This window comes from Grampus griseus (assembly GCF_964374135.1).
Source record: "Grampus griseus genome assembly, chromosome: 19".
In the NCBI taxonomy this organism is placed as follows: domain Eukaryota; kingdom Metazoa; phylum Chordata; class Mammalia; order Artiodactyla; family Delphinidae; genus Grampus; species Grampus griseus.
In genome coordinates, this window is record NC_139013.1 from 24,677,256 (window position 1) to 24,704,368 (window position 27,113).

Sequence of the window (27,113 nt, forward strand, 5' to 3'; positions counted from 1 at the left end):
CCCTCAACGACGCAGCCAGGACGAACCACCAGAGGGCTCAGCTGTCGCAGCCCCACCTCAGCCCCACCCGAAGCTGCAGTTCTTCTGAAGGGCCTGGCCTCACCTCCGGGCCTATGCCGTTTCCTCCACCTGGAACACCCTCTCCATCCTTGAGGACTCTGTTCAAATCGCACCTCTTCTGAGAAGCCTTTTCTTCCCACCCCAGAGTGAGTTTAGGATCTGCCCAGGCCCCTGAGCTTATGCTGAAAGCACCTAGTTGCTCCGCATACGATTTTGTCGTGGCCAATTGATTTGTTTGCTCGCACTGCAGTGTGCGCACCCAGAGGGCCAGGACGCGTTCTGTCCACCTGTGGGGTCCCAGAAAGGACTGCGTGCTTAGGAAGCATTTGTGGAACAAATGAGCAAAGTTGTGAAATAACATGTGCCACGCCCTCTATGAGGGCAGAAGGGACAAAGAGAAGTCATCCCACGGTGACTAGGGATCCTGGATCCCCACCACCCAACACAGGGCCCAGCGCAGAGCGAGTGCCTAATAAGCACTGAACTTTCATCATGATTCCCACTGCTGCTGAGAGACTGTTGAATAAAGGAATGGAGAAACAACTGGACCAGCTGGTGCTGGGAGCTCCGGGCTCCAGGCAGGGTCCCCGCTGGGGCTCCAGGACCCGTGCTGATAAGACCAGAGGGCCTTGCTCCCAGTGCTTCGGGAGACCTGGGCGTTCAGTATGTCCTCAGAGCAGCCACAGCGCTGGGCCCGGAAGCAGGCATTCGGCACGGAAACACCCGGGAGTAATGGGTGAGTCTGGTGGGGACAGAACAGGGGAGACTCACAACAGGCAGAGGAGATTTCAGGCCAGAAGAGACAGCAGGGACTGAAGTCTTCTGAAGGGCACAGTCCCAAAGCACCTACCTCGGCTCAACTCCTCGTCTGTGCTCACGGAGAGGAAGGACCCTGGGTTTCTCCACCATCAAAATCATTCATTCCCTCTCACATGTGTCCCTCACCCACTCTGCCTGGCAAGTATAAGAGTCCTCGATGCTTAAATGGATGAATGAATGAATGAATGAGTGAAGGAAGTAAAGGCAAGAATGGAGCACGCCCCAGGAAGCTCCACGCGGAGGAAGCCCAGAGGACCCTGCTGGACAAGGGAGACTGTGCCCCCCACCTCCTTGGCTGGAAGTCTCTAGAGGCCACGGCCACGGCCACGGCTGTCCAGACCGCTGCGGGGGGCAGTTCACGATCAAAGTGCTATTCCTCCGCGGGGCAGATGAATGAAGCAAGTTCACTGTGCTTGAAAGCACAGGAGCCTGCCTGGGCAGGACGACAGGGTACCCCCAAATGTCCCTCCTCAGTGGCAGGAAGAGGACCGGGCCCTGCCTCGTGGGGCAACAGGCTCCCGGGGAATCCCAGGGGAGTGGTCACAGGAGCTGCTGACCAAAGAGCCTGGGCGTTCACACGCACACACAGAGCGCGTATGCGCAGGCACGGACACGCATGTGAGGATATACACACAGACTTGCAAACATCCTACATACCTCGCCCCAACTCACCACCAACAAGCAAGACCCTCACACACACCCACAACCCCTACACACAGCAACCCACTTGCTCCCTGTAACACAGACACATAAGTGCAACACCCCCAGAGAAGTGGAGACATCCTCATGGACCACAAGTTCAAGGAGCATCCCCAGTAACACACACGCTTTCAGTTCTCTCCCTGGAACCCTGACAGCCATCACACCCATCACTCCCCAATGCACCCACGGATGCACAAGCGACTTATGGCACAAGGGTGTGCACTGACCCTTGTGGACACACATGTAGACTCATAGGTATACACACGCACATTCACAGTCAGGCGTACACACACCTGCACACACACAGGTTCACCAGCACCAACACTCACTAAGGCACATGTATATCCATATGCCCCCACCCAAAGATGGCCCTTTGGGCCTTGCATGTGAGACCAGGGATGCCCAGGGTCTGGAGGAGCAGGCGCCCAGGCCAGGCTGTGGAACGCAGCACGGGGAGAGCAGGCGAGGACTCTCACTCTGTCTACCTCCTGCTGCCCCCCATCCTCCCCTCAACACCTCCTCTGGGTCCGTCTCCCTCTTGCTATCCCCCAAAGACCCCATCCTCCTCTGCAGGTTCAGCCCCCGCTAGGAGACGTAATTACAGAAAAATAGAACTTGGCATTCAAAGCACCTCCTCTGCATAAGCGCCTCCCCCGGGGCCCAGCCCAGGAGAGCCAACGCTGAACCCTGGCACCTAAGCCAGGGCTGCCTTCCCCAGCGTGGCCCGAGCAACCCCAGAGGGTCCCGGGGCAGGAAGAGAACATGCCTGAGGATGTGGAGAGGGAAAGGGAAGAAGAGGGGAAAGACAGCCACTGCCACTGAATTCCCGTATCATGATCGCAACTCACATTTACTGAGCACCTATCATGAGCCTACTACGTGCAGGCACTGTCTCTTCTGAATGACTCTGCAAGCTCCACTTTAGGGACGGAGAAAGTGGAGTGTCAAGAGGCTAAATCATTTGGTCAAAGCGTAGCGCCGGTGATCAGGAGAGCTGGGACTGGACCCCAGGCAGGCGCCCACCAGAGCCACTGTGTGAGCTGCCGTTCTTGGCTCCACGCCAAGACCACCCCACACAGCCCTGCTCTGGGTGACGGAAAGCTGTCACCTGAACAAGCCCGTGAACCTGGCTGTCTGTTTACCCTGCAGGAAGATGGAGTGTGAAAGCACCCAGTCTACCTCCCCACCCCACACCGGACGGGGCACCGTGGCAATTTGGTGAGTCGATGAGGGCCGGGGTCTGCCCACAAGGGGCTGGAATTGGGGTGATGTTGTTATTACCCGTAAACAGAGGGGGAGGCGGAAACCTCACCGCTTCGCTCCAGCCAACAGCAGCCTCGGCCCCATGGGAACCCAGTCCTCAGAGAGCTGGTTGCTATGGATACACTCCCGAGGGTCCAGGCCTGCCAGCCCCCAAGCCCCTGTGCAGCCCCCAGAGTCTGCTCTTGTATGTGTGAGCCCTGGGGGAGGGAGGGGTGGGCGAACAGACAGCTGGGCCCCTGCCCCCAGGCGTGCCCAGGCAGGGGGCGACGCCCCAGAGGCTGTGCCTCCGCTGGGGAGGTACCCGGGCTTTGTCTAGCTCCTTTCTGCAAATGGCCCATCTGCCCAGGCCTCTAGATGTGAGTTCCAGCTCCCTTCTCTCTCACAAGACCAGGAAAAGGGAGAGGAAGGCCTTCCAGGCTCCCAGAAAACAAGCCCCCTCGGGTTCGTAGTTCCGCACTCCCACGCACAGCTGTGCATCCTCGGGTACGTGGCTCCACCTTTCTGAGTCTGGGCCCCCTCTGTACCAAAGCCAGGGTCATGGCAAAGGTCCAGGGTGTTGCCATGGAAACAATATAAGAGTGGGTGCCCACACAGTAGGGGTTTTACGAAGTAGTACTTGATACAGGATCCCGCCTTCAATAGCCAAAGGCTCTGGGGACGCTAGAAGCAGCCCCATGGCCGGCAGGAGCCCCAGTGTGGGCAGGGATGGGGCTTGAGCGCACCCGGGAGAAGGGTATGCAGGGGCCCGGCCATGCCACACTGTCCCACCGCATGAGCACCGGGCTGACCGCCCTGGACCCCACCCTTGCAACTAGGATGGGCTCCAGAGGTGCTAGCTGAAGGGCTGGTCAAGAGCTCGGGCTGGGGCACCACACACTCCCTGGGCTCCAATCCCTTCTCTGCTTCTTTAAACTGCGGGGCTCACAGCAAACTACCTAATTGCTCCTTGCCTCCTTTTCCTCATCTGTAAAGTGAGCGTTGTAAGGATTAAATAGATAGGAAGTGCCTGGGTGTGCCTGGTACATCCTTATTCCTCAATAAATGTGAGGTGTGATTATAAACGGGAAAACAACAAGTGTGGTTGCTACATGCCCAGCACGTCTTTACTCATTTAATCCTCAGGGCAAAACACTGAGGTCAGCAGGGAGACGGTCACAGTATTTGACAACTGAGCGGGAACACGCACCGGCCAACCAGAGCAGAGGCTGGTTAGAAAAGCAGAACGACCGCCCGGTCCCTCGCAGGTGATGCCAGCTTTGGAAGTAGACACTATTGCAATTGCTATTACTAGCGGTACTGCTATTACCCTCTGGCTTTACAGGTGAGGACCGAAGCCCAGAGAGGTCAAATCATAAGTGGGTACTGGAAGGGGGAGATTTTAACGCAGGCCATCTGACTCCAGGGCCCAAATCCTCCCCAATCCACCCACACTGGCTGGCAGAAAGCTGAGGCTCAGGGGGACAGAGCTGGGCAGCCGTGACCGCACTGTGCTCAGGACCTCTGAAGGGTGACCACTGGACCCTTACCTAGAAGGCTTTGCTCAGTCATAAGGCCTTAAGAAAGTGGTCCATTTCTGACTCTCCTTGGCTGCCAGACACACCAGAAATAATGGGCGCTCAGGACAAATTTAATCAACCAATGAATCACCTCTAAAAGGAGCTCTCTGCTACAGACGGGGCTTTGAGGAGAGGCCTCAGGCCCCAGCTGGACACACAGCTCTATCCTCATTCAGACGTTTCCCTCTGCAGCTGGGTGATCTTGGTCAGGGCCTCTGGCTCGCTGGCCTCTGTGGGGAGCTGGCCAGGAGACCCCTTAGGGGCCCCCACTGCAGATTCTCCCTTCAGCCTCTCCCGCCATCCTTCTCTCTCACTCTCTCTCCCCCTCAAAATCCCGGAGTTCCGGGCCCCAGTTCTGATCCCACAGTGAAACACCCTCAGCAGACATCCCTGTCTTCCAGCAGGAACCTGTGGCAGGTGGCCCTTCCCCAAATCCTGCCCCCCTGCCAGTGGTACCAGCAGTGGCTCTCCAGGGAAAGATACCCCCGAGATCTGCTTGGCATCTCCTCAGTCTGGAAACAGACAACACAGACTTGATGGGAACCCCCGGGCCCGTTCTGACACCTGAGGGTCATGCAGCCTCCAGGCCCACTGGCCGGTGCCCCTTGGTCACCATTCCCAGGGCCCATGTGGACCCACCAGTAGCTCAGACTTCCCCTGCCTCATCGAAACCCACTGGTTATGGGCCTGCGGCTCCCCCTGACCTCGTAGCCCCCAAGGCAGGGACCGTTTCTGACTCTCCTTAGCTGCCAGGCACCCCCAAAATAAAGGGTGCACAGGACAATTTTGATCAATCATCAGTCAGTCATTAACGATAACAGTAACTGGAAACCTTCCTAGGGCCTTCCATGTACCAGCAACTGCACTGGCTATAGTGATGCCGTTGATGGTAATAGTATCAGCTGGTGATAACTGCTAGCGTGACCGGGCCCTAAGTGCCAGGTTCCAGGCCCTTTATGTGTATATTATCTCCATAAATTGTCAAAGGATTCCTAAATCTAAAGCCTAGAGAACAGAGTCACTTGCCCAAGAAGACCCAATAAGTGTGTGAATAAGTCCACCCCGCGATCAATGACCAAGACGACCAAGAACACTGAGGAAGCGCTCACTGCATCAGCCTTTTATCTACATTATGCCACGGGCCCCTCATACCAATTCTATGAAGTCGAGACAATTATTCCCATTTTACAGACGAGCCCTTGGCAAATGAGGCCCAGGAAGATAAATGCCATGTCACACAGGAAGGGAAATGGTGACACTGGGGTTTGAACTCAGAGTCTACTGCAATCAGACGTGCTTAACCGCTGCACAATGGCGCTGCTTCTCTGGGCTACTAGAGGGAACGCCACCGGGCAACACAGAGCTCGGCACGGGGGCTCCTCTGGGCATGAGCGGAGCCCCAAGGAGCAAGGTCCAGGCTCGGGTGGGCTGCACTTACCCGGGGCACTGGCGACGTCTGGGCGCCTTTCCGGGGCCCACTGGTCTCTGGAGTGAGGTCACGGTGGTCCACCTGCATGTGGCTCTCCAGGTCCTCGGCGCTCTCGAACTTGACGCTGCACTCGGGGCAGCGGAGGCCGGCGCAGGGCCGGTCGGCAGGCTCGGGCGGGGCCAGGCCACCCACCTGTCCGTTGGAGCTGCGGGCCATGCAGCCGGCGCAGAGGCCATAGGGGAGCCCGTTGACGTCGAGCTTCACCAGGTCCTGCTTGCTGCGAAACTCTTTGAGGCACAGGGCACACTTGTACAGCTTCTGCAGCCCCTGGCCGTTGGGGGAGGACGCAGCCGAGCTGCCCGCCAGCTTCTGCATGTGGAAGGTGCCGTGGATCTTGAGCTCGAGCGTGGAGGTGACCGTCTGCATGCAGACCACACAGCGGAAGCCTGTGAGGGAGTTGCGCAGGTCGGGGTGCATCTGGCAGTGCTCGATGAACTCCTCCTCGCTCTGCAGGGGCATCTTGCAGATGCGGCAGGTGCCCGTGTCCAGGCTCTTGCTGTGGGTCACCTTGTGCTCAGTGAGCGTCAGCAGCGAGGGGAAGCGCTCGCCACAGATGGGGCACATGTAGTGCTTGGCAGGGCCCCGGTGCGTCTGCAGGTGCTCCCGGAGGCCATTCTCCGAGAAGAAAGTCCGTGAGCACACGTTGCACTTGTGGCTGCCCTTGATGAACTCAGCCTTCTTCCGGGAGCCGTCGTCCTCGCCCGGCCGGATGTTGTGGTCCCGCAGCCTGTGGTTCTGCAGCAGCACCTCCATGGTGTAGGCCGCCCCGCAGATATCGCAGCCGTACATGGGTTCTGACGCGTCCACGTCATCCTCGCTCGCCTCGTGGCTGTTGGGCGCCTCGGGGTTCTTCAGCAGCATGCCCTGCAGGTCGGCCGGCTCGGCCTTCTTGGCGGTAGCCGGGGGCACCCCGTTGGCCGTGCCGTTCTCGGTGGCCGCGTCAAACACGCAGTGCTTCTCCCGCAGGTGCTTCTCCAGCAGGATGATGGCGTGGAAGGCCTTGCTGCAGAACTTGCAGTTGTACTTCTTGCTGTGCGTAGTGATGTGGCACTGCAGCTCCACCTCGGTGCTGAAGGTCTCCCCGCAGAAGATGCACTTGTGTGCCTTGGCCGGGTTGCCCAGGTGGCTGTGTTTGACGTGCACCTGCAGGTCGGCCTCCTTGCGGAAGTCCCAGTTGCAGGCCGTGCAGCGGTACATCTTCTTCTCGTTGCTGTGCTTCACCGCCAGGTGCACCTGGATGGACACCTTGGAGTCAAAGACCTCCTGACACAGGGTGCAGTGGTAGAGCACGAAGGTGTGCATGTCCAGCAGGTGCTTCTGCAGGTCGTCCACCGAGGAGAACTGCTTGTCGCAGCTCTCGCACACGTAGTGGGTCGACGTAGTCATGTAGTGCACCGTCAGGTGCTGCAGGAGGGATTCCTGGGAGTCGAAGTCCTCTTTGCACTGGGGGCATGCCTGCTTGCGCAGCAGCAGCTCCAGGTGCAGCTTCAGGTGGGTCTGGAAGCTCTCGAAGTTGGAGAACTTGAGGTCGCACTGATTACAGGGATACTCGCCGTTGGAGATGGAGTTGGCGCTCACCGAGAGCCGCTGCCGCTTCGGGGAGGACACCTCCACGTCAGATGAGACCGGGCTCTGCTCCGCCTTGGACTTCTTGCTGTGGGCCAGCGGGATGTTCTTGTGGTTCTCCTTGATGTGCTTGGTGAGCTTCAGGATGGAGCCGAAGATGGGCGAGTTGGTGCAGTAGGGGCAGGAATAGACCTCCATGAAGGACTGCGCAGGCTGCACGACCGGGGACTCCAGCTTGGCGCTGCCGACGCTGCAGTGGGCCTGCTGGATGTGCTCGGTGAGGGAGGACTCGGTCAGGAATCCCATGGAGCACTGGTTGCAGAAGAAGGCGTTACTGCCGTCGGGCGGGTTGGAGTTGGGGCCGCAGTGGGAGACGCGGATGTGCTCCTGCAGGCTGTTGATGTCGGCGAACATCTCGGGGCAGTAGTTGCAGTGGAAGGTGGAGATGTTACTGAACTGCATCACGGGGTAGGCGTGGTTCTTGTGCAGCTTGCGGACGTGCTCGTTGAGGTTGTAGAGGGTGGGCATGGAGTCTAGGCAGATCTGACACGTGTGGCTCTGCTGTGGCTTGTCTGCGTGGATGGTCTTCAGGTGGATCTCCAGCACGGCCAGGCTGTTAAAGTCCCGCTTGGAGCAATAGGGGCAGCTGTAGACCACCTTGGACCAGCCCTGCCCGTCATCCCGCATCTTCTTCTGGCCCCGCAGCGGCTTCAAGGTGGAGTCCGGCGTGGAGCCTCGCTCCACGGAGGCGCTGGAGTCTGGAGTGGCGCTGCTCATGGAGGCCACGCTGCCCAGCACGGGGTCAGGGCTGACGCTGTGGTTGCTGGAGTCGGGCTGCCGGTGGCTGTCCAGGTGGCAGTAGACGCCCTCCACCGAGGAGAACTGCTCGGGGCACATGGGGCACTTGTGTTTCTGGTTGGCGTGGGCTTGGTGGATGTGGGCGAGCAGCGCGTTCTCGTCGACGAAGACCTCGGGGCAGTGGATGCACTGCAGGTCGGCCTTCTCGGAGAGCTGGGGGTGGCGGGTGAGCACGTGCTTCTCCAGCTCCTCGGTCTGGCTGAAGGTGTCCTCGCAGTAGTCGCACATGAAGTCGTCCTTCTTGGCCTCCTTCTCCGACTTGGCCAGGTGCTCCTTGTTCTTCTTGTGGGCCTGCATGTGGCTCTGCAGCGAGCTGGTGGAGGAGAAGCCGCGCTTGCAGACAGTGCACTTGAAGGGCTTGCTGGAGCTGTGGGTCTTCAGGTGGATCTTCAGGTGGTCGCTGCGGGAGAAGGCCGCCTCGCACTCGTGGCAGTGGTACTTCTTGTCGCCCGTGTGCAGCTTGATGTGCCGGTCGCGGCTCCTCTTGTGCTTGAAGAGGCGGCTGCAGTAGGTGCACTTGAACGGCAGCTTGTCGCTGTGGATCTGCTCGTGCCTCTTCAGGTAGCTCAGGCGGATGAAGGACTTGTCGCAGAACTGGCAAGGGTACGGCAGGCCCGTGCCCCCTTCCTCCTCACCCAGGCCCAGGTCACACCCATCTCCGATCATCTGCGTGGGGGACGCAACATCCTTGCTGGAGGGAGACGAGGCCACCCAGGAGAGTTGTGGGTCATCGTCACCATCTGCAGAGGGAAGGCAGAAGAGAGATTAGAGGCAATTCCCAGGGCCGCGAGAGACAAGGACAGAGCCAGCTTCTTGAAAGCTCGCGGGCTGAGGCTGTGCAGCTGGCCCACTGCTGCAGGGGGAGTGGGGGGAGGGAGTCTGGGGGGCCGGAAACAAGTGGACATGCGGGCCTTCCAGTCTGCAGAGGGGGTGGAAGAAGGGTGGCAGGATAAGCAGGGGACGTGCCTCTCCCCTGGGCAACGCCTTCCTGGACCTCGCTGGATGCAGCCCCCAGCCCCCCAACAGGAGGTGAGGTCTCAGTCACCTCCCTGATGGGGGGTGGGGGGGTGCAGCCTGGGAAAAAAGTCACCTGAAATGTCCTCAGAGACCATCAGTCCCATAGGCCCAAAGGAGGTAAGTCCCATCACTCGATCAAGACACGGGGGTTGACTCCCCCTCCAACCCCTAGTCTGTGGCGGAAATCCCACTGGTGCAATGGGACGTAAGCAAAACTCTGCAAGAAAATAAAATGCACTTTAATGAATTTGGCCACACCACATTTCGCGGGGAAGGGGGGACTGATAAAGCTGGAACTGCTGCTTCAGGTGCGCACAGACATATGAGGCGGAAGTTACAGGCACACGGTATCAGCCCCGAGAGCACACACGGGCGTAAACGAGGGGCACTTGAGAAGGGGCTGCAGGGTTCCCAGCCCAAACCATCCCAAGGGCGGTCGTTTTCTTTGTTCCCCCTCCACCCCTGGATTTGCCCCAAGTTCGCTCAGGACCCTGGGTGATGGCCTGACGGTGTGGTGATCAGAGATGGGGCCAGGACCCAGACAGCCACAGATCTCAGAGCCTAGTGGGCCCTTAAATCCCCTGTGGCGTGTGCGGACGGGGCCTGCACGGACACCCTATGTGGCCCGCCCTCCCCAGGGACAAGGGCCACCCCCGCACTAGGGGTTGGCCATTTCTGGAAAAAACAAAGGCAAACCGGACACAGCAAATTAAACCAGTGAAGTTTCCCAAGACACGGGGGGGCGGGGGGGGTTGAACCGAGCCAGCCTGAGCAGGGAGTGAATTCCATGGCTCAAGTTTCGTGTTGGGTGGATTTAAGACTTAATAATGAATGAAACGGACCGCAGGCTGCTACGGGCAGGGGAGAGACAAACAAAAGCTCAGACTCGACCGCACTGACCTTGCTCTTCTAACCCCCAAGGAAACAGACCACGGCCCCCGCCTCCTCGGCCCCCAGCCAAGCCAGCTTAGTCTTCGGAAAAGCCTCACCGGTGGAACCCAGAAATTCTTGGCCAGAGGCAGTCCAGACCCTCTAGAAGGGCAAGGCAGGGGGACCACATTCCGAGGCTGGGCAGGCACCGGCACACACACCTGCATGCATAAACACACTCACACACACACACAGGTCACACGTCACTCCCACAACTCACATGTGAACTCCAACACACCAACACACACTCACACACATGCAGTCATACACACACTCTTACCCGCACACAATCACACACAGTCACATACTCTCACATACACACAAACATATCCATTCCCCTGCAATCACTCCCACATGCACACACAAGCTTGAACATACATGCACACTCACCTGCAGACACAGACACACACACCATCACGGAGGCACGGCTCAGCCCGGGGGTCCCATACCCCCAGGCTCTCCCAGCTGCCAACCCCAAGACTTGGAGAGACAAGCAAGGCCGGCTAAATGGTCTTTCGGGGTCACTCAGAGCCTGCTCCTAGGGTCCATGCACCACCCTGGTGCCCGCCCGGGGCCTCTGGCCCCGACCGTGTGAAGATCTGCCTGACCCCAGCTGGCACCGCTGGCAGAGCTCTGCCTGGAAGGATGCTGCTCTCCAAAGCTCCCAGCCCAGAGTCCTGCATCTCCCAGCAGCCTCCCTGCCTCTGAAGCCCAGTCACCCAACCCAGAGCAGGATGCCTCCCAAAGTGAGGGCGCCCGCTCCCCTGGGAGCCTCACATTACAGGGCCTTCGGATGGGAAGGACGCGGGGCTGCCAGCTCCTCAGATGAGATGCGGCGGGAGGCGCCCCGGCCCCTGCCGGGTAATTCCCAGCTCTTGCCAGCTGGGCTACGCGGGGCGCAGACAAAGGGACCCAAGGGAGGAGATGGCTGGAGCTGGGGCAGCTGAGGGATGTGCTCGGCCCCCACCCCCTGGCCAGGCTCCACCAGCTTTTTATTATTTTGATGTCTTAGCTCAGACTCACGCAAGCTGCCACAGAGCCCTTCCTGTGTACCTCTGCTAAGGGCTGTTCTAATCACGAGGGAGGCGGGAACCAGGGCCCCTCCCACTGTACAGACGAGGAAACTGAGGCACAACCACAGTGACGTCCCCCAGGGAAGGACAGCACCAGGCCTGTCCACAGTCAGGCCCCTTGACACAGGTCAGTCGTACCAGACTACACCTGAGTAGGTGAGACCAGAAGAGGGACCCCCGTGTCAAGCTCCCATGCCATCAGGGGCCGGCTCTCCTTTGAGCCCTGACAGGACCACAAGAATGGCCCATCGTCTGCATTGCAGGGAGGGGCCCCCGAGGCCCGGGAGGTACAGAGACTGGCTGGAGCTCGCAGGGCCGACAAATGGAAGACAGGCCAGTTCATGGGTGAGGGGGGCAAGGAAGATGCCTTGCCAGAAAGACCAACCCGGACACGTCTTTCATTCACGTTGTCTGAGGATGAGAGCAGACACGTGCCCTTGAACCCTGCTCCTCCATTCATCTGTCCACCCCACAAGCGCTCCTCTAAACTCTCAGAGTCAGCTCACACATCTGCAAACAGGGACGTGTTGTGAGGGGTGGATGAGAACACGTTATGTGAAGAAGCACTCTTATTCCATTTACATGAACTGTCCAGACCAGGCACATCTGTAGAGACAGAAAGCAGATTAGTGATTGCCTGAGGCCAGAGGAGGGAGCAGGGATTGACTGCAAATGGGCAAGAGGCATCCTTCTGAGATCATGGAAACGCCTGAAAGCTGGATTGCGGGGAGGACTGCCCAGCTCTGTGAATTTACTTAAAAGCCACTGAATTGCTCACTTAAAACAAATGAATGTTATGGTATGCAAATTATACTTCAATAAAACTGACAAACAAAAGCACTATCTGGCCAGTAATAATAATTAGCACAAATGAGTACCACCAGTGCTAATAAAATTAGCAGCTACCTCTAGTGAGCACGTCCCAAGTGCCTGCACTGTGCTAAGTGCTTCTATTACCACAATTAATCTCTTTTCATCCTCCCATTGGTAACATCCCATTTTTGAGATGAGGAAGCTGAGGCTCGGCGAGGTGAGTAACTTGCCCTGAGTCACACAGCCGGAGGCCCCAGTGGTGTCTGACCAGGATTGCGGGGTCTACTCTCACCCTGCTCCACCTGCAACCCCACCCAGTCTTTGAGAAGAAGAAGCCACCTGCCCCAGCACCACAGTCCCTGAGGTTCATTGCGGGGCTGCCTGGCTGGCTTGATTTTTCTGCAAACAAGTCTCAAAACTAAAGCAAAGCACATTATTCTGGGAACAACAAACTGAGCAACTGCTGAGATTATAATCATCTGAATTGAAACGAAAATAAGGCTCGTTAAACTGAAAAGATCCAATCAGGGGAAATGGGCATGTTGACAAATAAAGACCCAACTCAGATTGCCCTGTTTAAAGCCTTTTACCTTAACAACGTTTAACCTTGACTGCTGCCGCCCCATCCCCTCCAAATGCATTTTGTTTGGGGGGCACTTAGCTTACTCTTCTAGGAGCAGACTGGAGAGATGACTGGGGCCAGCACACTCAGGATGGATGGTCAGGGAGGTCGGCAGATGAAGGGGGGGTCCTTTTCTTACAGCGGCAACACTCCCCTCGTGCTGACTGTTAGACATCACACAGTGCAGCCGGTGCAGCGCACACCCTCAAGCAGATGTGCAGAAAGGGAAGGGGTGCAGAAACAGGATGAAGGCAACCCCAAGGTCCCCTTCAACTTGAATGTTTCAGAACTCAGGGAGAAGGTAGTTTCAAGGAAAGTCCAGCTCGACCAACCACCTTTTCATGTCCAAGTGAATGCTTTGATAGAGTCTACTATGTGCCAGGCACTCTTTTAAAAGCTTTACATGTGTTAACTCATTCAGTCCTCTCAAGAGCCCAATGAGATAGGCACTATTATTATTATTTAATATTTCCCTGATCAGGTGAGAAAACTGAGGCACAGAGAGGCTGAGTAACTCGCCTAAAGCCACACAGCTTGCAGGCAGGAGAGCCAGGATTCAAACCCAGTTAGTTGGTTCTGAGTCGGTGCTTTCACCCACCATGCTACCCTGCCTCTCTCCTTTGGGAGGGGGCACTGTCACATGAGAATATCAAGAGGGAAACCCAGTGACTAATGCCAGATCCTTGGCCTCCCCCTCCCGCTAGAATGAGTACAAAGAAATATAACAAAATAAATAGAAAAATCACTTTCAAAAAGGAAATTAAAGTCATTTAAAAAGGATTAATCCTGGGGCTTCCCTGGTGGCGCAGTGGTTGAGAGTCCGCCTGCCAATGCAGGGGACACGGGTTCGTGCCCGGGTCTGGGAAGATCCCACATGCCGCGGAGCGGCTGGGCCCGTGAGCCATGGCCGCTGAGCCTGCGCGTCCGGGGCCTGTGCTCCGCAACAGGAGAGGTCACAACAGTGAGAGGCCCGCGTACGCAAAAAAAAAAAAAAAAAAAAAAAACAAAAACAAAGGACTAATCCTGAAAAAAGGCCTGATAGGAAATGGGTTACATGGGGCTTGTGCAGTCTGCTGCAGGAAGAGAATGAAATAAGCATAAAAGAGGGGAGGAATTTCGATAAAAACTCAATTATATAGAAAAAAGAACATTAACTGGGCTTCGGGATACATCAGTGGCAGAAAGAGTCAGGTGGACCCCAAGCTCACATGGCCACACTTGGTGAATTCCACAGGCTGAGGCCACAGCCATGACAACGTGGCCTCAGACACACCTTGTCTGGGGAAAGCAGAGTGGCCACCACCCAGGACGGCTAGGACCCTCAGCTCCACGCTCCTCCAGTCACAGAGAATCCAGGTCGGGGCTGCCGAGGAAGTACCTGGATGCAGGAGAGAGAGTAGATAGCCCACAGGCCCAGAGGAGTGAGCAGAAAGGGGGACCTTCCTGCAGCGAGGGGCACAGGCTGAGGAGGGAGGGAGCCCTCTGTCACTGAAGTTGTGCTAGAGGAATAAACGGCTCTGAAAAGAACAGTGAGGGGGAAGGTGTGAACAGCCAATGCCCAGGCAGCTCCAGGTTTCTAGGACATCCCTGGGATGGGCAGGTCCATTCAAGTGAATAAAAATGACCACCAGCCTCCAGAGGGGACAAAAGCTGAGCGGTCCCAGGAGTGACGTTTCCAAGTCCACAAGTGCCCCCAGTGTGGGGTACTGTGCACTCGAGTGCACCCCACCTGGGCGCTGCCCCATGGATAGTCCAGACCGTGCACAGCAGGCAGACTTGGGGCAAGCAAGGGGCCTGGGGGAGACACGCTGGGGCAGAGGAAAGAGCACTGGACAGAGAGTCCAGCAGGAGACCTGGCCCTCGGCTGCCTCCACGTAATATGGGAAGTTGGAATTTGAGCCTCAAGAGTCTCCTCTGGATGAATAGAAAAGTCATTTTGGACAATATTCCAATCATCCAGATTGTTTCCATAATAGCCACGAAAAGGCTCGACGATTCCTCACGAAGCCCCAGAAGGTCTCCTTGCTATTCACCCGATTCCATGGGAAAATGAAAATTGCTATGGAGGCAAGTTCCCTCCCCACAAGACAAAGCTCTACGGGGCTCCAGGTAGAGCCTCCCCTCTGTCCCCGTTGGGAATTCCAGGAATGGGAATAACTGTGGCCCGACCCCAGACTCAGGAACCATCTACGCCAATCCCGCTTGATATAGAGGAAGAAGCTGAGGCCCAGAGAGAGAAGAAAACTTCCACGGATGGTAAATTGTTAGTGGTCACCTCGAATACTGTGTTCAGGAGGATTCTGAGGCCCTATCTGGGCTCAGAAGAAATGAGTGCTGAAATCAATTGGTAATGTCTGCCACGAGCAGAGGAGTGCACAAGTGGAATGTTCAAAGAGCGGGGAGCAAATTGGAGGAGGAGGTCTCCTGATTCCCAGTGCTAGAGTAGAAGCTTTTAACCATCAGGTTTTCTCTTTCAAGAAGGGAACTGTGCATCCCCTCTGAAAAGGAGGCTTTAGGGCAGGATCACCAAAATCCTGTTGTTCAAGCAGAGACAACAGCATTTGACAGGTACTGTGGAGCTGTGTTGTAGTCTAGAGAGGGGTCTCCAGCCAGGGATAAGGGTCAGCAGGTCCAACTCTGCTGATGGTGAGGTCCACCCAAAGTGGGCACAAAGCAGCCTGGGCATCCTGGGAGGGCAGATCAATGCTCCCCGGAGCCCGAGGTGACAAAAGCTGCAAGACATGAATGTGCTTCAGGACACACCACTGACTGCACTTCCCACAGAGGCAGCCAGAACCAGACAGGTGGCTTCCAGACATGAAACGATGCAAATTCAGCTGGAGCAACATCTGGGTGAATTGCTGATCTCTTCTTAGGAAACTTCAAATCTCTACCCATCTGTCTCCCTGCGCTCCCTGTAAACCTGGTGCAGCAGGGGGATCTGTGGGGAGCCTGGATCTGTGACGAACTCGGTCCCAGAGGCCACTCTGTTGCTGGGAGGGTGGGAGTGCTTCTGCCTCTGTGACATGGCTGGACTGGGCAATCTCTGAGGCCTTTTCCTGGGGCTGCTTCCAGTAAACTGTGGTGTGAGCTTCCTGAGAGGCCCAGCACAGTTAACCCCTGGACCAGAGTGGGGTCCTGGATCCCACGGTATGAAGGCCCAGTAGGAGACGGAGGCTGCCAGGCCAGAGCTCCCAGCTGGGTGGGGCATCCTCATTGTCTCCATGCCTACCAGGGACTCATCCAGACTCAAACTAGGCCCAGGGGGGCCCACCAACAAGAAGGCGACAAGAGTGCCTGCCCTGGTCCTTACCTCCTACCAGGTGACAAAGCTGGCCATCCATCCCAGAATACTCCGCAACTCAGTTATATGCACACATGTAGGATCGGTGCAAGGGGGAGGGGAGGCAAGAGGAAGTCAACGGGCCATCACTCATCTTATTTAACACAGACAGGGAAACAGAGGCCACAGAGCAGGAGCAGACAGATTCAGAACTAAACTCATAAAAACCACAGTAGTTACTGTTTACGGAACATTCTCTATAAACCAGATCCTTTGCCAGCATTTTCTCGTTTGATTCTCACAATATCGCTACGAGGTAGGTGCTATTACATTCCCTTCTTTCTAACCGTGCAAACTGAGGCTCCAAGAAGGAAAGCAACTTTCTGAGCACATGGAGTTAGCAAGTGGCAAACGTACCACTACCCCCACCCCAAATCCACTCACTAACCACTAGACTACACTGCCTCTCCAGGCCCTGAGTGCCGGTTCAGGGCCTGCCCCACTGCAGAAGCTGCTCAGTGCCAACCCCTACAACTCAAGGACAGCCAAGAAGAGGTCCTCATACTTTATGACCCCACCCGCCACAAAGACAAAGGCATGTCCCAAAGTGGGCAGAGTCGGTGGCTGGCTTTACCAAGCTGGATTACCCGAGGCTGGCTCTGATGCCAAGCACCAATGAATGTAGCTGGTCTCTTGCCTCACTTGGTGGCAGGCAGAGCAGGATGCTTAAATAATCTGTGCAGAGGTTGTGGTAGGCAAGGTGATGCCCCCCACCCACAACAAGATGTTCATATCCTAATCCCCAGAACCTAGGAATACGTTACATTACATGGCAAAGGTCAATTAAGGTTGCAGATAGAATTAAGGATGCCAATTAGATGACCTTCGGATAAAGAGATTATACTAAATTACCTGGGAGAGCCCAGTGTAATCACAAGGGTCCTTAATGCAGACGAGGGAGGCAAAAGAGGAAGTCAGAGTGATACAATTGCTGGCTTCGAAGATGGAAGGGGGCCACAAGCCAAGGAATGTGGGCAGACTCTAAAAATGGGAAAGGCATGAAAACAGATTCTCTCCAGAGCCTTCAGAAAGGAACACAGCCCTGCGGTTTTAGCCCAGTGAGATCCATGTCAGACTTCTGATTTACAGAACTATAATATAATAATTTGTTCTTGTTTTAAGCCGGTTAAGTCCATGATAATTTGTTACAGCAGCAATAGGAAACGAATACAGATATTGGTACCAGGAGAGGGGTGATGCTATTACAAATACCTGAAAAGTGCGGAAGTGGCTTTGGAATTGGGCAGTGGGCAGTGACTAGAAGAATTTTCAAGAGTGTGGTAGAAAAAACCTATATTACCTTTAAAAGATTATTCATAGAAAAACTGACTCTGTTAGTGAAGACCCAAAAGGAAGTAAGGAGTACATTTGAGAAAACCTAAGTCACCGTAAAAAATACCTAAATCATCATGAACAAACGGATAAGAGAAACATGAACATTAAAGGCACTGATGGCGAGGGCTTAGAAGATGAGGAACTTGATATTGGAAACTGGAAGAAAGGGATACTTGTTATACAGTGCCAGGAAGCTTTAGGGAATCATGTCCCACAGTTATGTGGAAAACAGGACTAGTGATAGATAAAAATGGATATTTAGCTGAGGGGATTTCCAAGCAACATATTGAAGGTATGGCCTGTTTTCTTCTTGCTGCTTGTAGTGGAGAGGAAAGAGATGGATTGAGAAAAGAACTGTTAAGCAAAAAGAACCAGGAATTGATGATTTTGGAAATTCTCAGCCTAACCAAATTGCAAAACACATTATAATTAAGAGATTCACTATCAGCAAATCACACTCTAGGGAAAAGACTGAGAGTGTGACTATACATTTTGCTAGTATCTCAGAAGAATCCAAAGGTTGGAACACTCAGTCACACAAAAGACTCTTTGAAGATATTAAGAATGTGACTCACATATCCTCTATGTCAAACCAGAGAGCATCTAGGAAATTTGGGAGCATTGCCCTGGAGCCATCCCAGAAGAAGCCAAAAGTAGAGATCAGATTATCTAGAAAAAAATCTATGTAGGGACCTTGTCTAACGGTGTAGATCCCCCATGACATACACAGGAGACCCACAAGCTTCTTGAAAAGTTTATACCAGCAGAAACACTGCCAGCTTGGACCAAAAAGGAGATGGAAGAAGGCTGAGGAACCCCCCCAAATTCTACAGGCAGGAAATAGGCTAATAAAATTACTCAGCTGCAAACATGTGATAATTTCCATTTAAAAAAGGAAAAAAAAAAAAAAGATAATTCAGAGGGCAAAGCCAGAGAGTAGAACTTTGAGCCCAGAGGGTGGTACCATGAGCCACAGTGGATGAGATCACTACTGGACTAGGGTCAGATTCTGGCACTGAATAAGCATAGGGATGTATGTAGAGGCAAGTACACCCATCCCCTCTTGTTCTTTCATTTTCCCAACTCTTGAAAGCGGGAATCTGATGAATTGGTCTCTAAGAGGCTTTGTAGCTCTAAGAGTCTGTGATCAACTAGTGATGGCTTCCCTGGGTACAGGAATGAGGAATGCCAGATAGTAGGTATCCCAGCTTCCTGCTGGACATCTCCCGGTTTGTGTTCTTTCCCTCGGCGCATGTTTGTTGAGTCTGCTCTATATGCCTGGACCTCTGAGGGTTGCAGAAGGTACCTAGCATTCTTAGGTTTCTCTGCTCTTGTCTGCCCAACCTCTCTGTCAATTAGTTACCATCTCAAGTTTCAACCCTAAACCAATGCTTTGCCACTTTGAAGCACTTTATTTTTATTATTATTATTTTTTGCAGTACGCGGGCCTCTCACTGTTGTGGCCTCTCCCGTTGCGGAGCACAGGCTCCGGACGTGCAGGCTCAGCAGCCATGGCTCACGGGCCCAGCCGCTCCGCAGCATGTGGGATCTTCCTGGACCGGGGCACGAACCCGTGTCCCCTGCATCGGCAGGCGGACTCTCAACCACAGCGCCACCAGGGAAGCACTTTAAAAGAGGGGGGAAAAAACCTTTCATGTAAGCAGTAGTCAGTTGTGCATGTAGATATTTGATTTCCCTAAAGGGACATTTGAGGGTATGGTGTAAAGGTTGGAGGCCCAGCCCCTGAGAAATCAAGAGTCCACCCTGAGAAGAAAGGGGAAAAGGCAGCTGGAGGGTCTTTCCTCAGAGGCAGGCCAAGAAGCCTCCTAAAGGACACCAGGAGCTGACATGGCTCCACCTAAAATCTTGAATTAGAATTATGCTTTCAGTAAAAACAACAGCGATTTGTATTCACCCTTCCCTGCTCCAGGGAGCTCAGAGTGCCTTTGCAGCTATGATCTCATCATCACCAGTGAGGCCACAGACAGGGAAAGCAGGGATCATTCTTTCAGTTTGGGAATCAAAATTAAGCAGGCTGGGCGGGGGTGGTGCTCAAGGGTCAACAGGCAGCATGAGGGTGGAGGCTGGCATGCAGAGGTCAGTGGCCCCAAACTGAGAGGAGGAGCTGGCCCTGGTGGGCGAAGGGTGGGGTCCTATTCTTTGACCCACCTCTAAGGGACACTTGGCACATATCCTTGAGGGCCCACAGACCTCCCAACAGACTGAAAGCCATGGCCCGGCATGCCTTTTTCTAGCTGTCTCTAGGGGCTGCTGAAATGCCACCTGACAGCCAACGACTGCCATCCGGGCCCTTAATAAACCTTCCGGGGAACCAAAACCATCAGTATTATTTTGAAGAGACTCCATCAGTCTCAAGGAGACATCAGCCACTGGGAGACAGCAGAACCGTATTTTGAGAGTGTGGGCTCGCTTAGACTGAGCTGCCACTCATTGGCTGTGTGACGGTTGTCAAGTCACTGCACCTCTCTGAGCCCCCATTTCCTCAACCATAGGATGGGGATAATAAGAGTGTCTACCTTACAAAATGGGTAATGTGTATATGCTGCTAAGCATTCAATAAATGAAGGAGGTTACTAGTGGAACTTTCATGCATTGTAAATCCCATCAACTGTATGGCATTTAAAATTTTACACAGCATTTTCACACCCATTATCCCTTTGACGTTGGAGCAGCTCCTCATGGTTGAGGTAGTGGTGGTGGTTGTTATTTCCATATTACAAGCAAGCAGGGCGCCACACACCCAGGGATCCTGGGATGGAACCCAGCATCCCACCCAGCCTGTGTCCCTCTTTCACACTCAGAGGATCTGGGTTTACACAGTAAGCTGCATGGTCAACCCCACGGATGAGGAAACGGAACAGAGAGGTTAGATCAAACCCCGACGTCACAGAGCAGATGGTCAATGGAAAAGCTGGGACTGGACTCGCAGCGGGACTGAGAGAGATGATGACCTGAGCAGGGGGACAGAGATCACCGTGACTGTCCTCTCACCAGATGGTCTGGGGACCACCCAGTTATCAGTTATTTTGTAAAAATGCCAACATTTAGAAATCAAGAACACTCAACGTTTTTTAAAACATCCACTTCTGAGTTTTCTGGAAGGAGAAGGCAAAGACCTGGAGACACAGGACCTGCATTTGGTGCAGCCATGACAGACCAGAGCTGCCGCTCCCCGTTAGAACCGGGTGCTCACTCTCCTGTCTGTCCAGACCGACAGGGCCCCCTTCCTCACTATGAGGCGTCCTGGGCCCCAAAGGCACTTGTGTTTGCTTGGCAGCCGGGTCCAGCAGCTGGACTAAGGAGCCTTAGACTCCCAGCTCCATCGAGTTAATGAACCTCCTCAGTTGTACAGAAGAAGAAACCTGCCTCCGTTTCCTCATCTGGAAAATGGGAATAATAATAATAGTCCCAATTATAGAGTTGCTATGCAGATGAAATAAGTGAATATTTGTAACAGGTTATATATGAGAAATGCTCTATTAGATAAAAATAGTCACTGGCTACTGGCTCCCAGCTCAACATAAGATCACAGGGCAGAGAAAGGGAGAGAGAGACAGGCAAGAGAGGCAGGCAATGGCCATGATGGTTTGAATGGGCACAAGACAGTGAAGGGTCCCACCTCCCTGAGTTCTGATTAACAACCAGGAAGGTCTAAGTTAAGGACAAGCAGTTACCCCCCTACAGAAGATGATTTTCTAAGCAAAAGACACTCAACCTGCATAAAGGCCCATCGGGCCCTTGCCATTTACAATCCCAGGACATCAGAGAGGAAAGAAGCCTACAAGAGCCCCCAGCCCAGCCCCCTCATCGTATAGACAGAAAACTCAGGCACCAGCAGCCTCGCTGGCGCTTGGACCCGGGTCTCCAGGCTCACGGTGGAGGGCGTGGGGGATGAGGCCTGACTCCCAGAGCACCCCTGCCCCTCACCCACTAGGCTGCCATCCCAAAGGGCTGCTGGACACCCAGGACAGGAAGGGGACATCTGCCTTTCCCCTTGAAGCCTCTGACCCCACAGAACACACAGCCTGCCCGGCTACTCCATCCCTTAGACAAATTCACTTAGCACTGATACTGAAAATGCAATTGAGCTTGAGTTTTATTGCAGAAATTAAACATACCAGGAAAAAAAAAATAGAGCACTCGTCAACTCGCCCGAGAGCTGGCGGTGATCAAACTAGCTAAGGTGGAGTGTCACGATAGGCTCCTGCCAGGGAAGAAGGGCCCCAATATTCCCCCATGAGCCCCAAAGATGGGGCTCTTGTTACCAGCAGAGGGGCTCTGGAAGGCTTTTCCATCAGCCCCCTGGCCGGGCCCCCTGCACTCCCCGACCTCACCCCACCAGCCTCCCACCGTCACGGCTGCAGAGCGTCTCCGAAGTCACCTCCATGAGCTTTCACGAAATGACACCACCAAGGGCCGGAGCAAAGGGCTCTCTGCTCGACTCGAGAGAAAGCAAGATGCTTTCAGGGTTGAATCACTGTTTTTCTTTCCTCCCTTTGGAGATCGGCAGAGCCCACATTCCGCCGTGTTCGTGGACCTGGGACTGGAAACAGCTGCGCTCTAATTACATGTAAAGTGTACCAAAACATCCTTTTTATCACAGACTGGAAATCTGTTAGCATCTGTCTCTCCTTTGTTTCTTCCACAAGATACAAGCTTGTTTCTACATTTTTCTCACCTGTAGCGGTGATTAAAATTCATTATAAATGAAAGGAGTGAACAGAGAAACAAGTTCCTCTGTGTACCCTTCTAAACTCAAATTAGAAACAGCTGTTTGCTAATTCATGCAGCGATGTTTTGTCGTGCTCTGTGAATCAATAATAACTCACCTTATTGCTGCAGAAATTTTTGGATAATCCATATATTTAATTCGGCGTTGGGTTCTCCAGGCAGGAATATGGTGGCAGAACATCCCAGCTGCCCTCAGGTGGGCACGAGGGGACTCTGGTTCACTCCCTGGTGACGTCCATGCTGCCCCGGCAAAGAACCCCAAACTCGGAGGCACCCAGCACCTCTACCCTAGACACGGGTCCTGGCAGGACCAGAAGGAAACCCCAAAACAGTCTCCTCATCTCCTCCCCTCCCTGGAACCAGCCAAAAAAAACCCAACTCTGATTAAACGCAAACCACACACATCCTCCAGCCACTGGAGGGAACAGCAAAATTAAACCTCTAATTGGTACGCGGAACAATTTAAAACTATTAAGTATAGGTGAAGCTTTTCTGTAAGAAAATACTCCTATGATTAGGATTAAGTTTATTTGGATAGCATTCTTCCCTTCCCTACGTTATAGCTGCAGATGTCAGAGTTGCAGTCTGGAAGTCCTCGACTTTTCTGAGAAGTGTTCAGGCATCTCCTCGGCCAACTTCAGCGGAAAGAGTATGCGGCATCCAGAGCTGAAGCTCTGAAAGGCAGAGGATATTCCTTCTCCTTTGTGGGGAGGGAGGTGAGCAACACGTCCAGAGGCCCGTACTGCCACCACGGCACGCCCGGCCTGATCAGCAGGGGCTCCTCCTTCAAGACACTGCCCCCAGGAAGCCTTCCCTGACTCCCTCTGCCACCACTGGTGCCCTTCCCTGACCTTGGGGGCACTGCCACTTTTTACCCTGCACTGTGGCACTTGGCATCACTGTCTATTTTGAGTCCTTGGGGAGCCCCTGTGTCCCCCCTCATTCTTTCAGGTCTGAAACATAGTCACACTGAGCCACTTTTTGAACCTCAGACTGGTATCACTGCCCACGGCCCAGTCCCACCCTGCAGCCACCAACCACAGAGCCCCCCGTGAGTGCCAGGCATGGTGCCAAGCTCCTCATAAGCTTGACCTCATTAAATCCCCACCTCCATCCTACGTGGTGCCCACCATCATTTTCCCCCGTTTTACAGATCAGACACCTGAGACTCAGAGAGGGCAAGGGCCCCGAGTTCCACAGCAGGTAGTGGAAAGAGCCTGGAATGATCCCATATTTCTCCAAAAAGCCATCAAACTAAGGGGACAGCAGTCCAATGCGTCCAAGGGGTCTGCCAAGCACAGCTCACACTCATCTGCAGGGCTCTGGGGAGTTTTCCCTTGGGGGAGGCCCAGACAGCTCCCTCCCGGGCAGGCTCAGGGAAGTGTGAGCAGGGAGGTGCCACATGCTGGGAGGCAGGGGCACTCAAATCGTGCTTTGAGGAAGGAGGAGGCTCTCCACTGACCCGCGTCCCCCAAACATGGGACGTGCACCATCAGTAGAACCCATGGTGATTTAGGCGGCAGCCTAACACTGACGCACAAAGTGAGAAAGTTCGTGCCCCTTCGATTCCCTTTTCAGCCGTCAGGCAGAGGAGGAGGACTCCACCTGGTGCCGCGTCCTTAATTTCTCTCTAACGTTCCAACAGAGAGAGAATAGACCCCAAGGCTCGGGGTTTTCAGAATGCCAAAGCTCTGGCTGGAAGAACTTGAACGTGAGCTTTTCTTTGGGTGTTTTCAATTTACTTTTAAGGTCACTGCCTACTTACAGCCAATGATACTGATTTTCCATTGGCAGAATTAAGGAAATAAATTAAAGTACAAAAAGAGGACTTAAAGAAAAATACTAGGTAAATCATAGCACCAGTGATACGGAAATCCTGCAAAAACTATGGCAGAGGGACACAAATGACCAAAGCCTGGGACCTCCAGTGTAGAAGTGAGCGTGGAAGGTGGAAATCTCAGGAACAGCAGGCTGACGTCTGCGTGGTCTCTCCAGGGCTTTGCCCCTGCAATGATTTTCCAGCCCCAGCTCCTCCAGGGAGAAGACGTGAGAGACGGTGCCAGGTAGGGCCTGGGAGCTGAGGCTCAGGAATGGCCGTCCTAAGAGCCTGCTGCCACACCCGGCCCCGCGCAGCAGCCCTCCGCCCCTCAGGCCATGCCCCCCAGTCCCCAGAGACCTGGCTTAGCTCTGCGCTCACAGCGATCAGGGCAGGTGCAGGGGGAGGTCACAGGCAGGGCATCTGGGCGAGGCCTGAGACAGATTCAGGAGGTCTCAGTGCTCCCTGAGGGAGGGAGGCCCCGGCGAGAATCACAGCTCATCCACACAGGAGCTGCCGCCTCCCCTCCAGGTCTGGTTGGCCCCAAGCAGAACACAGCAAAACCCACGGCACTGGGCTGGGGCCTCTCCCAGTGGGCTGGACCAGCACCTTGGTTCTGGGGCTGCTTCCAGCCCCAAGCAGCTGTGTGACCTTGGGAAAACCCCTGGCCTCCGGGCTCTCCTCAGCTCATTTACAGAACGCAGCTTGTATCCTGACTTTCTTACTGGAGGTGTGGGCAGAGGAAGTATTCAATGAAGGTAAAGAATGTGAATAAATAACCAGATTCGTATTATAATTTTCACAAAACCCAGTATCAGAGAAAACCACATGGTGCTTCTAACCTAGAACTTGAAGCGTCTAACGTAGATCTTAAAGACATGGAAAGATGATTAATAAGTATGTTATATTTCATATTAAATATGTACATACATGCCTATAACATATGGATAATAAATGACATTTATCATGTGCTAGACATTTCTTGTTTGCTCCATGTCACACGTTGTCTCATTTAATATTCACAACAGTCTGACGAGTTATTCTTGCCAGCCCCCATTCTGCAGATGAGAAAACTGAGGCTTACAAAGGTTAATTAACACTTCCAGGGTCCTACAGGTCAGAAACGGCCGAGCTGGGCTTTGAATATGGGTTACCTGACCTCACAGGCTGTGCTTTTAATCACCCTGAGATACTGTGTGTGCGAATCACCATATGGGAGTGAAGGAAACTGAGTGGGTGACACCTGCTCAGAAGCAAGAACATCCCCGCCCCCCGGCTCCGGAGCCAGCTTCCCTTAGAGCCCAGGCTGGATGCCCAATCAAGAACCCCGGGAGGATGTCAGGGTCGAGTCCTCATTTTCAGCCCAGACACGTCTTGGGGGACACTCTGCTCGAGCTGGGAGGGTCAGACTTCTGCAGACAAGGCAGGCATGCTGTCTGACCTCAAAGCCCGGATCCGCTGTTTTTCACCTCAGTCGAATCCACAGAGAACCAGCTCAAGGATCCCCCCAAGCATCTGGAGCACTGAGGAGCCTCCCACAGCTGGGAGGATGGAAGCTCTCCCCCAAAATACTCGCTCTCTTTGCCCCGTGATGTGTCAGGGGCCCTCTCGGCAATCCCACAAGACCGTCACAGCTTGGTCCCATTGCATAGAACACACTGGGGATGGAGAGCGGGGGGGGCTTTTGCCCCGGCAGGCGCCCCAGGCACATGCAGCACAGCCCTCAGCCGCTCGGTCCAGCCGCAGCTGCGGTGGACGGTCTGAGCGCCGGGGCCTGAGGCCCCACCTCAAGCTCTCGCCTCCAGGGCTCTGCCTCTCTCCAGAAGGTGGTCCTCAACCGAAGGGGGACTGGAGCCTGTGGGGCATCTTGCACATACAGGAAGGTTCCAGCTGAATCGAGCCCAGGGGTCCGCAGCCGTGACCTTGACACTCCTCCTCAATACTGACCTTTCCCTTCCCTGCCTCACTCTCCCTGTCCCTCACTCCTGCTTCCTAGAGCACCTACCTCCCCATCGTAGAACCTGGACCCAAGTCCTGGCCTCAAGCTCTCCATTCAGGAAACCCATCCACGACACTTACCTAAGGTGGTGGCACCAGATTCGCAAGCCGAGTCCATCCAGTGACTCACCACGCTCGGGTCACCTTCCAGACTTGTGCCCTATTTATTTACTTACTTACTTTTTCCTTTTTTTTTTTTTTTTGCGGTACGCGGGCCTCTCACTGTTGCGGCCTCTCCCGTCGCGGAGCACAGGCTCCGGACGCGCAGGCTCAGCGGCCATGGCTCACGGGCCCAGCCGCTCCGCGGCATGTGGGATCCTCCCAGACCGGGGCACGAACCCGCGTCCCCTGCATCGGCAGGCGGACTCTCAACCACTGCGCCACCAGGGAAGCCCTACTTACTTACTTTTATTACTATCACTCAACTTTGTCCTTTCACCTGCTTTAGGCCTAACAGGGCTACCTACCTGAGTGTAATCCCAAATAATTATCTTGATGAAATCGTGTGTATCATGTTTTGTAATGTCCATTAAAATACAAACATAATTACCTTTTTAAAAATTGCATGAACCATCTAAAATCGGGCTGCCCATCCCTGAAAGTGCCTCAGGCCCCCACTGTGAGGCTCCTCCTCTGGCCTCCGCTTCGCACAGGACTGCAGCTCGCTGTGTGCCCCTCGCCCCGCTCCAGGCTGGGAGCGTGCTGGGGGGGTGGCGTGGTGTGCCCAGCACAGCACCTGGCCGGAGGCAGGCAGGGGAGAAGAGGCGGGCTGGGCCCCAAAGAGGGGGAAGAGCCCTAGGATTCCCCACCGATGTGCTGGTGCCAGCAGTGCAGCCACTCTGCGGGCCCCACTCACCCTTTATACTCAGCCAGTCTGCGACTCAGCAGAGAAAATTTCAATTTTCCCTGGACTTTCACGTCTCAGCCTCCAGAAAAATTGCCATTGTGGGTTTTGTTGCTGAGCTGTCAACCCTCGATGACTGAGACTGCTCCAGCCCCACCTGGGTTGGGAGGAGATTAACGTAGCCTGGGGAAGGCCCCGAGTGCAGGGGCAGCAGCTGGGGAGGTGGCCACCTGGCCTGGGACCACAGTGTGAAGGAG

The 27,113-nt window shown here is 54.6% G+C and overlaps 1 protein-coding gene across 7 annotated transcripts in view; it reads right to left on the reverse strand.

Moving 5' to 3' along the window:
• ZNF423 (zinc finger protein 423) overlaps window positions 1-27,113 on the reverse strand; it is a 326,671-nt gene that overhangs the window by 128,140 nt on the left and 171,418 nt on the right. For all 7 annotated transcript variants that reach the window (XM_082676940.1, XM_082676939.1, XM_082676938.1 and 4 more), the window contains one exon: window positions 5,839-9,053. In XM_082676940.1, coding sequence (XP_082533066.1) covers window positions 5,839-9,053 — 3,215 coding nt within the window. The remainder of the gene's footprint in view (window positions 1-5,838; window positions 9,054-27,113) is intronic.